The sequence below is a fragment of the Myxocyprinus asiaticus genome, chromosome 45 (assembly GCF_019703515.2).
Source record: "Myxocyprinus asiaticus isolate MX2 ecotype Aquarium Trade chromosome 45, UBuf_Myxa_2, whole genome shotgun sequence".
In the NCBI taxonomy this organism is placed as follows: Eukaryota; Metazoa; Chordata; class Actinopteri; order Cypriniformes; family Catostomidae; genus Myxocyprinus; species Myxocyprinus asiaticus.
Genome location: NC_059388.1, coordinates 9,615,020 through 9,628,151, shown reverse-complemented (window position 1 = coordinate 9,628,151; position 13,132 = coordinate 9,615,020). Strand labels below are relative to the sequence as shown.

General features: G+C 38.5%; 1 protein-coding gene across 1 annotated transcript in view; it reads right to left on the bottom strand.

Moving 5' to 3' along the window:
- Positions 1-1,545: 1,545 nt before the first annotated feature.
- Positions 1,546-13,132, bottom strand: part of LOC127435402 (thyrotropin-releasing hormone-degrading ectoenzyme-like) — a 215,769-nt gene continuing 204,182 nt past the window's right edge. Inside the window, exons 18-20 of the mRNA XM_051688862.1 lie at positions 5,263-5,403; positions 4,918-4,999; positions 1,546-3,271 (exon numbers count right to left, since the gene is read on the bottom strand). Of these exons, the coding sequence (XP_051544822.1) occupies positions 3,128-3,271; positions 4,918-4,999; positions 5,263-5,403 (367 nt within the window). The 3' untranslated portion in view covers positions 1,546-3,127. The remainder of the gene's footprint in view (positions 3,272-4,917; positions 5,000-5,262; positions 5,404-13,132) is intronic.

Below are 13,132 nucleotides of genomic sequence, written 5' to 3'. Positions count from 1 at the left end.
TTTTGAAACAAATCTGGAAAAGGTATGGCAGAGTGGAAGTAGTCTTGTTCGCCTCAAGCGAGATGTCACATAGTCACCTCTGGTTTTCCCTCTCGCCCCTGGCACTGCTGGGCATCGATGCGTTGATGATAAATGTATGGCAACAGTTACTGATAAATGTATGACTCTTAATGCGGCCCTGCTGGTGGCATTGGCATTGTTTAAAAGGGTTGGTGATTTGCATGCCCTGCCGTTCAATCCCTTATGTATGGATTTTGCGCCAGGGAATTCAAGGGTGGTGTTAAGACCTCGCTTGGGCTATTTGCCCAAGGTCATGTCTACATCCTTTCACTCGCAGACTATCAATTTTCAGTCTTTCTATCCTCCCCCATTTGAGTCGGAGGAGCATGAAAGATTACATATGGTTTGCCCAGTTAGGGCACTGCGAGTTTATGTTGACCACACTCGTCAGTGGCGTAAGTCGGAGCAGTTGTTTGTGTGCTTTGGTGGACACAACAGAGGTGTTTCGGTGTCCAAGCAGAGACTGTCTTATTGTTCGTCGATGCAATTTCGAGTGCTTATTAAGTGCGCGGTTTACCTTCGCCTTCGGGTATTCGTGCCCATTATATGAGGAGCATTGCATCCTCATGGACTGTCATTGGAAGACATTTGTATGGCGGCGGGGTGATCCTCTTCGCATAAATTTGTGAGATTTTATCATTTGGATGAGGGTTTGACTCCTGCTTCCCACGTTCTCTCTGTCGGAACAGGAGTAAGCTCATAATTTCCTGTTTATTCAGACACTTTTGCTCGCATGTGCACCGCTAAACGCTTGCCACACGGGCATGGACAGTTGGCAGCTTCTGTTCGCATAGTGTGAATGTACATCTTTCCCCATAGCGATTACACAGCTCGAGTGACCTCAATAGGGAACACCTTGGTTACGTGATGTGTAACCCTGGTTCCCTGAGAGGGAACGAGATGCTGTGTAAACTTGCCATACTCTCTAGTAGCTGCATAGGCTCGTGCCTTCCTGCAGAAAATCTGACAAGATGGCACGAAGCGAGCGCATTTATGGAGCTCATGAAGTAGCTCCCTGGGGGTGTTGCTAAGCGCCATCAGCCAATAAATTGGTGTGACTGTACAAAGGCTTCAGACCACAGGATGTGTCCCCATAGCCATTATGCAGCGTCTCATTCCCTCTCAGGGAACCAGGGTTATGCTTCATGTAACCGAGATGTTTCTAGGTTCAAACTTATTTAAACCCATTCATGGTTGCTTACATAGCCTATGGGTCTTATTTTAGAGCATCAGGCATATAAAACATACAGTATATGTCAAGTTTAAAAAAATCAGACACCAAATCATGTGAATGTTTATGACAGCTTTATTTAAGGCACTGCCAGTTATTCTAATCTAAGATTGATTGAGGTAGAAAAGGCACTGGTTTTTTTTTTTTTTTTTTTCATTTTCATATTAACATAGTACATCTCTGCAAATAGACATTGCTAATATGCAAAAAAAAAAAAAAAAAAAAAAAAACAGATACAAATGAACTTTAAGGGTATTTAGGTTACTGGTTTGACAAAGGATCTGAACCAACATATATTTAAATGTAAATACAAATGAAAACTACTTTGGAAGTAGTAGGTTTTGGCAGAAGAGTTGGAAAAGTGTACAGAATATGGGATAATGATGTGATGCTCATTTTATTTATTTATTTTGTTTGTGTCCAAATCAATTTATTTATTTAAAAGACATTAAAAATGCATTTCATACACACAATGAATACATATATTCTATGATAAAAGTGTTTTCAATTTAAAATTAATTTTGACATTTTTGTGGGGCTTAAAGTCAAACATGTCTAGTGGTGTAACCATCCTGAGATATTTATGAAGGGGGAAAAAAGTAATTTGGAATAATCATAAAGATTATTTTTTATCTTATTAATATCAGCCAAATCAAAGATGGTTTGGTGTAACAACATGAAGGAAGCCATGTTTTTGTCATGTGACAAGACATCCATAAAACAGGAAATGAACCATATGACTGTCTATCAAGGTCAAAATGGTATAAAACCATATTCCTCTTACTATTCCTGTCATAACTATATGGCATAAATAATATGAGTAGTACGGTAGAATGACGTTCCGAACTCAGCTTATGTCTCTTATATGTGAAGTATAATATAATGTAATATTTTATAGCTAGGTTAGTTATTTACCTAAAAAAAATAAAAAATAAAATAAAAATAAAACATGTTTGAAAACTTTAAATATCGGTAAAAATGTGTACACTCAAGTGTAATCAAGATATAAGGGAAGTTAAATTGCCTCATACTTGATGGACATAGCAAACATTTTAGAGTCATTAACATGTTTGTTGAAAATGATTTTTGTTTTCTTTTCTTTTTTTCTTTTTATTATGTAAGATTAAGCTCTGACCATCCTTATTTGTCATTGACCCATATATGTTATATAACTGTATAAATACATATACACATTGTATAACATGCATGTATATACACGTTGCCTTCAACATATAATCTTCATCTCTCACTATTATAGCAATCCCTTATTGACCTTAGAAAGCAGAGATATAGGCAACTTTAAGAATTCTTCAATTACTATTATTAACCTTTGATCAGTCACATCAAGAATGTGTTTGTCCATTATAACTGGGTTCATTCTTCTTCCACATAGTGCCTGTCATCTCAAATGACAGATAAACTCTTTCCCTGCAGTCATCTTTAATTGATTGTTTGATGATGGTAGATATGGCCACATTTTATATTATATACAAAATATAAGAGTCAATAACAAAAAGTTGAATTGTGCAAGATAAGCAAAGAGGAGCCTATCACTTAAATTGAGATTTTAAGAGTCTTTGCTCTCAGGACAGCAGCAGCCTTTAGAGAGTGAATACAGTGAGATCATTAAAGGTGATGGGCAGCAGGGCGGCACTGTTGTTCTCTGGGATTCTCTGCTGGGAAATATAATGTAACTTTTTTCAGATTCTCACAGTCTAGAAATGTATGATTTTTTTTTTTTTTAATAATGCTCAGGTTTCACTGTCAAAGATCACTGGCCTCTTAATGTCTGATTGAGCTTCCATGCTTATAAAGTTTTCCATGCTTGATGTTGCGTTAACCGTCAGGAGCTTTCCGCAGCCATTGGTAAAACTGTTGCTCGTACAGCATGTGCCATTTTACATTAGCTTGAACAATCTCAACAGCTCGAGTGAACGCAGGTGCTCCCCTTCCTCCACTGGTCAGGATAAACTCTTTCAGCTGAGAAGAACAACAAACAACAACACATAAATTATTAACAGAGCTCTTCGAATTCGAGATATTCCCCAGAACATAATTTAACATAATCCTTGAATTTAGTGTGTCCAATACATCTGATGTAAAGAGTTGTGTGTTTGTGTGTGGAAGTGGATCACAAGTACCCAGTACCCTCATATCAGACAGTTAAACAGTAACAGAATATACAATGCATTTACATGCAAATGCCCAACATGTAATTTAACAGATAACAACAGTGCTTATGATAATAAGGTACGGGCTTGCATTTGAAGTAAACAGTATTATCTGTGGAATTGTTGTTTTTCTAGAAGGGAATAACTGTCTAAAAAAGCCCTGCAAACCTCCAGCACCAATCACAGGCATTAAAGGGATAGTTCCCCCAAAAAAGAAAATTCTCTCATCATTTACTCACCCTCATGCTATCCCAGATGTGTATGACTTCCTTTCTTCTTCTGAACACAAAGATTTTTAGAAGAATATCAGCTCTGTAGGTCAATACAATGCAAGTGAATGGTGGCCATAATTTTGAAGGTCCAAAAAGCACATACAGACAGCATAAAATAATCCACACGACTCCAGTGGTAAAATCTATATCTTCAGAAGCGATATGATATGTGTGGTTGAGTACTTTTTTTACTATAAATTCTCATACCTGCCCAGTAGGTGGCGATATGCACGAAGAATGTGAATCACCAAAAACAAAAGAAGAAGAAAGTGAAAGTAGAAATTTTAGTAAAAAAGGACTTGAATATTGATCCGTTTCTCACCCACACATATCATATCACTTTTCAAGATATAGATTTAACTTCATGCTTCCTTTTTGGAACTTCAAAATTCTGGCCACCATTCACTTGCATAGTGTGGATCTACAGAGCCGAGATTTTTTCTTTTTTTTTTTTATCTCAGTTTTCATCAGAAGAAAGAAAGTCATACACATTTGGGATAAGGTGGGTGAGTAAATGATGAAAGAGTTTTCATTTTTTTTGAGTGAACTATCCCTATAAAAATCTTTTAAACCTCAATTGATCAAATAAAAAGTTACGAAAACAATTCATAATTCCATGGGTCATGAGATGTACATGAATTAACACGTACACCATGATAATGCACCAACACTGTTAAATGTACTGCTGATTGTACAACAAATCTGTTTGTTGTCTATATGGTTCTGCTCCACATAAACTGATGAAATGCTCCAGAAGCAGTTAATTGTCAATGACAGTATGGTAATGCAACACTGAGGGGGTTTGTATTATCTCTGTGGGAATGATAAATTGTGAAGAAGTAGTCAGCTATATGAGAAACTGCTGTGCTGCAGTGAGAAGCATCAGCAGACTGAACCCTCTGGGACTGAAGCTGAATTAATTTAAGTAAGTGAATATTCGTCACATATCCTGTAATCAGGTTAAGCAGTTACAATGAGGAAATAACGGCATGAAAAAGTCTGTCGCACAACTCTGCAATCTGCAAAGTCTACTTTTGCACAGTTTCTCCATCTAAATATTTCGTTGGATCAAAGTTTTTTAGAAGCAGTAATGTTTCATGAAGAGTCATCTTGTTTATTATCAGTTTAGTTTGATTGATTTGGACTGCAGCTTGTCTCAGGGTGTGTATAAGCCCAGACTCACCTCAGTCATCTCGGCCTCAGTGTTGAGAAACTCTGTCACACCGCTGATTAATTTGGAGTTCATAAATAAGGCTTCACCATACCTGTGAATGAGAGAGATGCAGTTATTAAATACACTGGTGTTTATATATCACACCACACCATTCTAATGAGCCCAGCAGACAAACACCAATAAATATTTCTCATAATGCTCTCTGCTTCTCCACACACAAACAAGTAAATCAGATTCACCATTAAATATCTAATGATAGTGTGAAAGCAAATGTGAAATTCATATCAGGGATTGAAGGTAAAAGTCACAAATAAACAGATAGATGAATGAAGAGGCTCTATCTGCTAGATTTACCTGGAATTCAATATGTCCCACTTCTCTCTGAAATACATCCATGCTAAATGTCTTCCGATTGGATTGCGGGCCACATGTATGATGACATCAATCACATCTTGATCCGGCACCAGGTCGGAGGTCAGGGACAGATTCAGTAGTCTATTAACAAAAAAAACAAATAAGAAATATTAAAATATGTTTTATATAATATATACAGTACAATCTTATTGGTAGCTGAAGGCACAATCAAATTAACTAAAATATGTAATAAACAAACAATCAAAGTTCTGTGGGGGAGGATCTGGATATAAATAAAGAATAATTGATGATGGACCACTGAATTACTGAAAATTAATTGCCAATGTTTCCATGACAAGAAGCAGAAAACGTTAATTTTTGGAAAAATAAAAAAAAATGTGAAATGCAACTGTAATGCGGTCTACAAACCTGGAACTACCTTATAGTCATGCAGTTATAGGAAATGAATAAGCACTCTTGGAACGTGTGTCAGCCAATAACAATGAAGAATGAAACACTGAGGTATAATCTGAAAATAAATGACATGCTTCCTTGCCAGGAAGATTTGAGACTGAGATATATATATATATATATATATATATATATATATATATATATATATTAGTATGCAGTAGATTATGTGTAATTTGTATTCATTGCACTAATGCCAATGCTAGCATGCTAAATTTGGCCATAGTATGCATGAAATTGTATTAAAGACAGATATTTATTCCTACAGCAAATATGGATGTTGGGTGATATACACTCACAGAGCACTTTGATAGGAACACCTGTACAACTACTTTTTGTACACAGCTAATCATGTGGCAGCAGTGCAGTGCATAAAATCAAGCAAATATGGGTCAGGCATTTCAGTTAATGTTCACATCAACCATCAGAATAAAGAAAAATGTGATCTCAGTGATTTCAACCATGGCATGATTGTTGGTGCCAGACAGGCTGGTTTGAGTATTTCTGTAACTGCTGATCTCCTGGGATTTTCATGCACAACAGTCTCCAGAGTTTACTCAGAATGGTCCACAGAAATGAACGGAAGCGCCTTGTTTATGAGAGGTCAACGGAGAATGGCCAGACAGGTTCGAGCTGACAGAAAGGCTACAGTAACTCAGATCACCACTCTGTACAATTGTAGTGAGCAGAAAAGCATCCCAGAATGCACAACCTTGAGGCGGATGGGCTACAACAGCAGAAGACCATAACAGGCTCACCAAAACTGGACAGTTAAAGACTGGAAAAACATAGCCTGGTCTGATGAATCTTGATTTCTGCTAAGGGAAAAAGATGGTGGGGTCAGAATTTGGTGGCAACAACATGAATCCATGGACCCAACCTGCCTTGTGTCAGCAGTCCAGACTGATGACGGTGGTGTAATGGTGTAGGGAATGTTTTCTTGACACACTTTAGGCACGTTAATACCAATCAATCATCAATTGAATGCCACAGCCTATTTGAATATTGTTGCTGACCATGCGCATCCCTTCATGGCCACAATTTACCCATCTTCTAATGGCTACTTCCAGCCTGATAATGCACCATGTCACAAAGCAAAAGTCGTCTCAAACTGGTTTCATGAACATGACAATGTGTTCACTGTTCTTCAGTTGCCTTCCCAGTTACCGGATCTGAATCCACTAGAACACTTTTGGGATGTGGTAGAACAGAAGAGAGGAGGAGATTCAGCTGACAAATCTGCAGAAACCGCATGATGCAATCATGTCAATATGGACTGGAATCTTAAAGAAATGTTTCCAACATCTGGTGGAATCCATGCCACGAAGAACTGAGGCTGTTTTGAGAGCAAAGGGAGACCCTACCCACTATTAGTGTAGTATTCCTAATAAAGTGCTCAGTGAGTGTATGTTTACATGTATGAGTGTTACAATGGCAGACAGATTAGTCAATGGACAAAAGAATAGCAATTAGATGCACATAAATGTGTCACAGGTGTGAATGATTTACAGACTGCTAATCCATCCAAAAATGAAAATATCTAATGTTCGCCAATTGTCCCTGCATTACAAAAAAGATAAATCTGTCTCCGAAGGGCACTTCGAACAGAGAACAATCCTGATTGCCATGCTCTAAGATTGTTTCAAACAGAATTTCCAATAAAAATCAATTGAAAAGTGAGTTTAGAATAAATAATTTTTGAGCCCCACACATTCCAGCCCTCCAAAGCTCTCCCAGTGGATGGTAAAGTCTTCGAAGGGAATAGAGCATAGGGATGATCACTTCTGAATGAAACGCACATGTATTGTTGTTGCCCTTCTCCTTCTCTGCTTTGTGTTGCGTTCGAGTTCCGGGTTAAATAAGTCACGCAGAACCTCTGTTTCTCTGAGCATGTGCATATCACTGGCAATAGCAAGTTATTCCCCAGCATGAAACTCTTCAAGTGCAGGAGAATGGACTTAATACATTCATCTGTCATGTGAGCCAACATGGCTACCGAGTCGAGTGTCATTCCTAGGATGGAAACCTGCATACTAGGCGCCGAGACGTTCTTTTTCCAGTTGACCCTAAGTTCCAACTGCTCCAAATGTGTGAGCAACAGATATCTGTGCTTGCACGCCTGCACCTCTGATTGAGCTAGTAACAGCCAGTCATTGAAGTAATTAAATATGCGGACACTGCTCAGCTTCAGCGAAACAAGTCTCACATCAATAAAATTTCCTGAATGTGCGAGAAGCCATGGACAAATGAATGGGTAGGACCTAGAACTGGAATGCAGTCCCCTCAAAGGCAAATCTCGAAAATGGCCTGTGATGAGGGGCAATCTGCACATGAATGTTATTGTCTTTCAGGTCGATTGATACAAACCAGTCCAGATGGCAGACATAAGACAGAATCTAGACACTGTCCCAAACCATCTGGTTTACAGAACTACCCCATCTCGGCTGGATGTCTATAAGCCAGCGATTGCTTCTTAGCCATTTTGAACCTTTCAGTGAAAGCATCAATAGCATCACCAAAGAGGCCCAGCTAAAACACTGGGACATCAAGCAAAACGGATTTATACCTGTCGCTCATATCTGACAAATTTACCCAGATGTGGCATTCAGCGGACACCAGGCTACCCATAGATCTACCAATGTCCTGGGCAATGGTTTTGGTAGACCAGAGTGCCACATCTTTGGCACAGCGCAGCCCTTGGAGGGATTCAGGGTCAGGACACGCCATGGTGTGTGGAGCTGCACCAGCCTGAACCGCACCAGCCTGACTTGCTGAATTGTAGGCCTTCCACAACAGTGTAACTATGTGCCTACATGGCTTGGATGAATGCACTTCCTTAGATTTCTACACCAGTGTGTGAAAGGAGGGTTATATACAGTATGTGCAGCTACTGCCTCTTCTCGAAAATCATCTGGGGGAAGCTGTGAATATCCTCTAAGCCCAGCGTGGTCCAAGGATGTGAAGGCCACCTGAGGCATAAGTTCTCGCAGAGTACGGCACATGCTATGTCATGACCAGTTGGTCATGCAGCTCAATGTCAGGATGCAAAACTTGTGCTGAGATGAAATCCTCCTTAAAATCTCCATTCTCTATATCGCTGTTACGTCCCTACCCATCTAGGGTTGGGAAGGGGGTAACAAGGAAATAAATTTATAAAAATAAACTTAACAGGCAGCTAAAGAGGTATCCTCTCCTGTCCAAGTGCTGTCACAAAGATCACTCAAATCTCAAATCAATCAAAAATCTTATTTATTTATAAGTTCACACATGAAAAAGGAAGCTTCAAAAGGCTTCAGGAGGGGACCAGACCAAAACAACAAACATAAACGTCTTCTGACTTTTTTTTAGGGAGTACTTTCTAACCTTTACAAATAAAATTAAAATAACAAAACTCTTTCCTTACTCCCTCTCTAAACCAAACATAGGAGAAAACATGGTCGGTAACAAAAATGGCATCCTCCTCCCTACTGCTTCCAGAAAGAACAAAAAAATAAAATAAATAAACAGTGAACTAAGGATTCTCTATGAGTATCAATATCTTAAAATGTAAAACAAAGCATTAACACTTACCAACGTTACTTCAATAAGCAACAGGTTGTACAATAACAGGTTGTACAATAACAACTGGTAACAACTACAATAAGTTGAGGAAACACTTAGTATAATACAACAACAATAGCACAATTGCTAATTGTCTGGGGCAGGAGAAAACAGTCTCAGCAGCCTGGAGACAAAAGGCCTCCTCGAAGTGAGTTAACTCTCCAGCTTTATCCTCAAGCTCTCCATCCAACCAATCAGAGCAAGTCAGCAATCAAGAGTAACCATTGTTAGCTGGTGTCCATTAACCTTTGCAATGAGGAGAGCGAGTGAGAAGGAAAGAGAAGAGAGAGAGAGAGAGAGAGAGAGAGAGAGAGAGAGCAAAACACCACAAAACACTGCCACAATACAGACAACACATACACAGTAAGCAGTACAATTATCACTGCCCATGTATCATACAATTAACAATAATAATTACACCCTGGGATGTAACAATCGCCCTTTGTGTGGTCCCTCGGGAGACACAAAAGAAGTGAAGCAGGACGGAGAGGGATCAACTTCCACTTCTTCAAAGAAAACAAGCCATGAGCGCAATGTGTCCTGAGCTTTATGCTTTCACAATGTACACAATCAGACCCCATGATGGCTGCTTCGGTCAGAGCTCAGCTCCATAAAAGACGGTGCTCTTGCCTGTCGGACACAGAGATGTATCGCTCACAAGGTGAAAAACGCTTGAGAAACACTGGCCGCCTGTAAAAGGCAAGTTTAAGCAAGCATACTCTTTTAGGTTGCTTCAAATATGCTCTTTTATGAGTGCAATGTTACATACTGCAAACATGGAAGTGCTTTAGAAACGGAGCTTCTTTTGCTGGAACACAGCAGGAAGAAGAATATAACTTGTTCTCACTGACCGGGTGCAGATCAACAGCAAAATGTTGGTTTAGGGTTCCAAAGCACAAGAGATGTCTAAACTGCCCTGAAAGAGAAAAAATCTATATGCGGCTCCGGCCTATATGCCCATGATGACATCAGCATGGGCAGAGTGCCAAGTGTCATCAGCCTTTCAAACTGGTGTGATGGTATAGTGTTTCAAATTCAACACCCCCTGGGGCTGCTCCCATAGCGTCAGATTTTGATGCAGCATCAGAGGTACCTTCTTGAATGAGACACTAGTAAATTTTACATATGCATTACATAAAGGGTATATTATAAATGTTCACAGCAATTCAGTTAAAACTAATCGATTCTGATTCTAGTGAATCGTCTGTTGCTTGTATTATATGAAACAATGCCCTATGAATACAATTAAGAAGAATCAACAAAAACAAGTCTCCATTTACAGTATTTATGTTATTATAAATGTATTAAAATGAATCATTTATCACGATAAATTATATCAGACAAATGTGTAACAAGTGTTTGGTTTAAAAAAACAAAAACAAATCAACTTTTCTGTATGTTTATTTACTTATTTTTATTTTTTATTTTTTTTGTGGAAAAAAATATATATTCCATGTATAATTTTTAAAATGTACAAAAATTACTTCATGTATAAAGTGATCACTTTCTTTATTGCATTTAAGTATATCTTAAAGTATTTACCCTTCACAAATTCCCCTATGGAAAGAAATAAAAATTTTAGACAATTTGATTATCATTTAAAATCAGATAAAATGACCACTTGTTTGTAAATCACGTAGTGCAGAAACACAATTATAATTACACTATGTAACACAATATTTGTTCCTGGGTAGTAAGTGTTATTTCCTAATTGCTTATGCCTCAAAAGTTTGAAAATTGTCCTCCAATGCATCTAGTGTGACTGAAATTTAAACTTACACTGGCGGCCAAAAGTTTGGAATAATGTACAGATTTTGCTCTTATGGAAAGAAATTGGTACTTTTATTCACCAAAGTGGCATTCATCTGATCACAATGTATAGTCAGAACATTAATAATGTGAACAATTACTATTACAAATAATAAAAAAAAATATTTCAAAGAGTTCTCATCAAAAAATCCTCCACGTGCAGCAATGAGAGCTTTGCAGATCCTTGACATTCTAGCTGTGAGTTTGTCCAGATACTCAGGTGACATTTCACCCCACGCTTCCTGTAGCACTTGCCATAGATGTGGCTGTCTTGTTGGGCACTTTTCACACACCTTACAGTCTATCTGATCCCACAGAAGCTCAATGGGGTTAAGATCCATAACACTCTTTTCCAATTATCTGTTGTCCAATGTCTGTTTCTTTGCCCACTCTAACCTTTTCTTTTTGATTTTCTGTTTCAAAAGTGGCTTTTTCATTGCAATTCTTCCCATAAGGCCTGCAACCCTGAGTCTTCTCTTTACTGTTGTACATGAAACTGGTGTTGAGCGGGTAGAATTCAATGAAGCTGTCAGCTGAGGACATGTGTCTGTTTCTCAAACTAGAGACTCTGATGTACTTATTCTCTTGTTTAGTTGCACATCTGGTCTTCCGCATCTCTTTCTGTCCTTGTTAGAACCAGTTGTCCTTTGTCTTTGAAGACTGTAGTGTACACCTTTGTATGAAATCTTCAGTTTTTTGGCAATTTCAAGCATTGTATAGCCTTCATTCCTCAAAGCAATGATTGACTGATGAGTTTCTAGAGACAGATTTTTCTTTTTTGCCATTTTTGACCTAATACTGACCTTAAGACATGCCAGTCTTTTGCATACTGTGGCAACTCAAAAACAAACACAAAGACAATGTTAAACTTCATTTAACGAACCAAATAGCTTTCAGCTGTGTTTGCTATAATGGCAAGTGATTTTCTAGTATCAAATAAGCAATTTAGCATGATTACTCAAGGATAAGGTGTTGGAGTGATGACTGCTGGAAATGGGGCCTGTCTAGATTTGATCAAATAAATTTCAAATAGTGATGGTGCTGTTTTTTTTACATCAGTAATGTCCTGACTATACTTTGTGATCAGTTGAATGCCACATTGGTGAATTGAAATACCAATTTCCTTCCGAAACAGCATTTTTCCAAACTTTTGGCCACCAGTGTAAATATTACGGCGTGCATTAAAGAACACATGGTGGGGATTATTAGTACAGGAAAACTCACAAGCGAAGGCTAAATGGATGATGTTACCTGCTTGTCTGACTATGAGATATTGCTGCTGCATAAACTGCTGATGCTGAAGCCAGAATAAAACGCTGAGTGAAGTCTTGCCCGATGGGAAAGACAGGCAGCAACATGGCCAGCCGTAGAAGCTGCGTGTGGTGATTTTCGAGTGCTACAATCTATGGATTGATTCATTGCCATTTTGCTACAACTACTGGATAGTTATTTGAAGATGCATCAAGATTTTACAGTACATTATAGCTGGAGGATGAATGGTACTGATGCAGCATTGGTGTTTTCATCTTGCTTTGGCTTAGTTATAGGCACTCGTTGTCTCAGGCGAAGTCAGAGCTTGAGTTCGGTTGGCTGAGATATTTTCCTGATAACGAATCCTCCAGGATTCTGGACTTGGAACCTAGAAAGTCAGCATGTGAAACCTGTTCGGGACCACACAAGATGATAACGCTACACATACTGTGCTGCTGTAGCCCTTTCCTGGTGTATTGCGTGAGGTGAGTAGCAGCTTTATATATTTTAACACAAGGGAAAAGCTTCTGATTGGATGTGTATGACGAGTTGCACCTGTTCGACCTATCAGCTGTGCCATGTAGAGTTTCCTAAATGAACTTACTTGTCATTAATGAGAGATATTTGAGGCATATAAAAGCAACACTAAATACTCTCTGGTCAAGATGTGTGAATCATCATGAATCAGCCTGTGGGGTTTCAAGTCTAGTAAACTTAAATATGAGTCATACAGCAGATG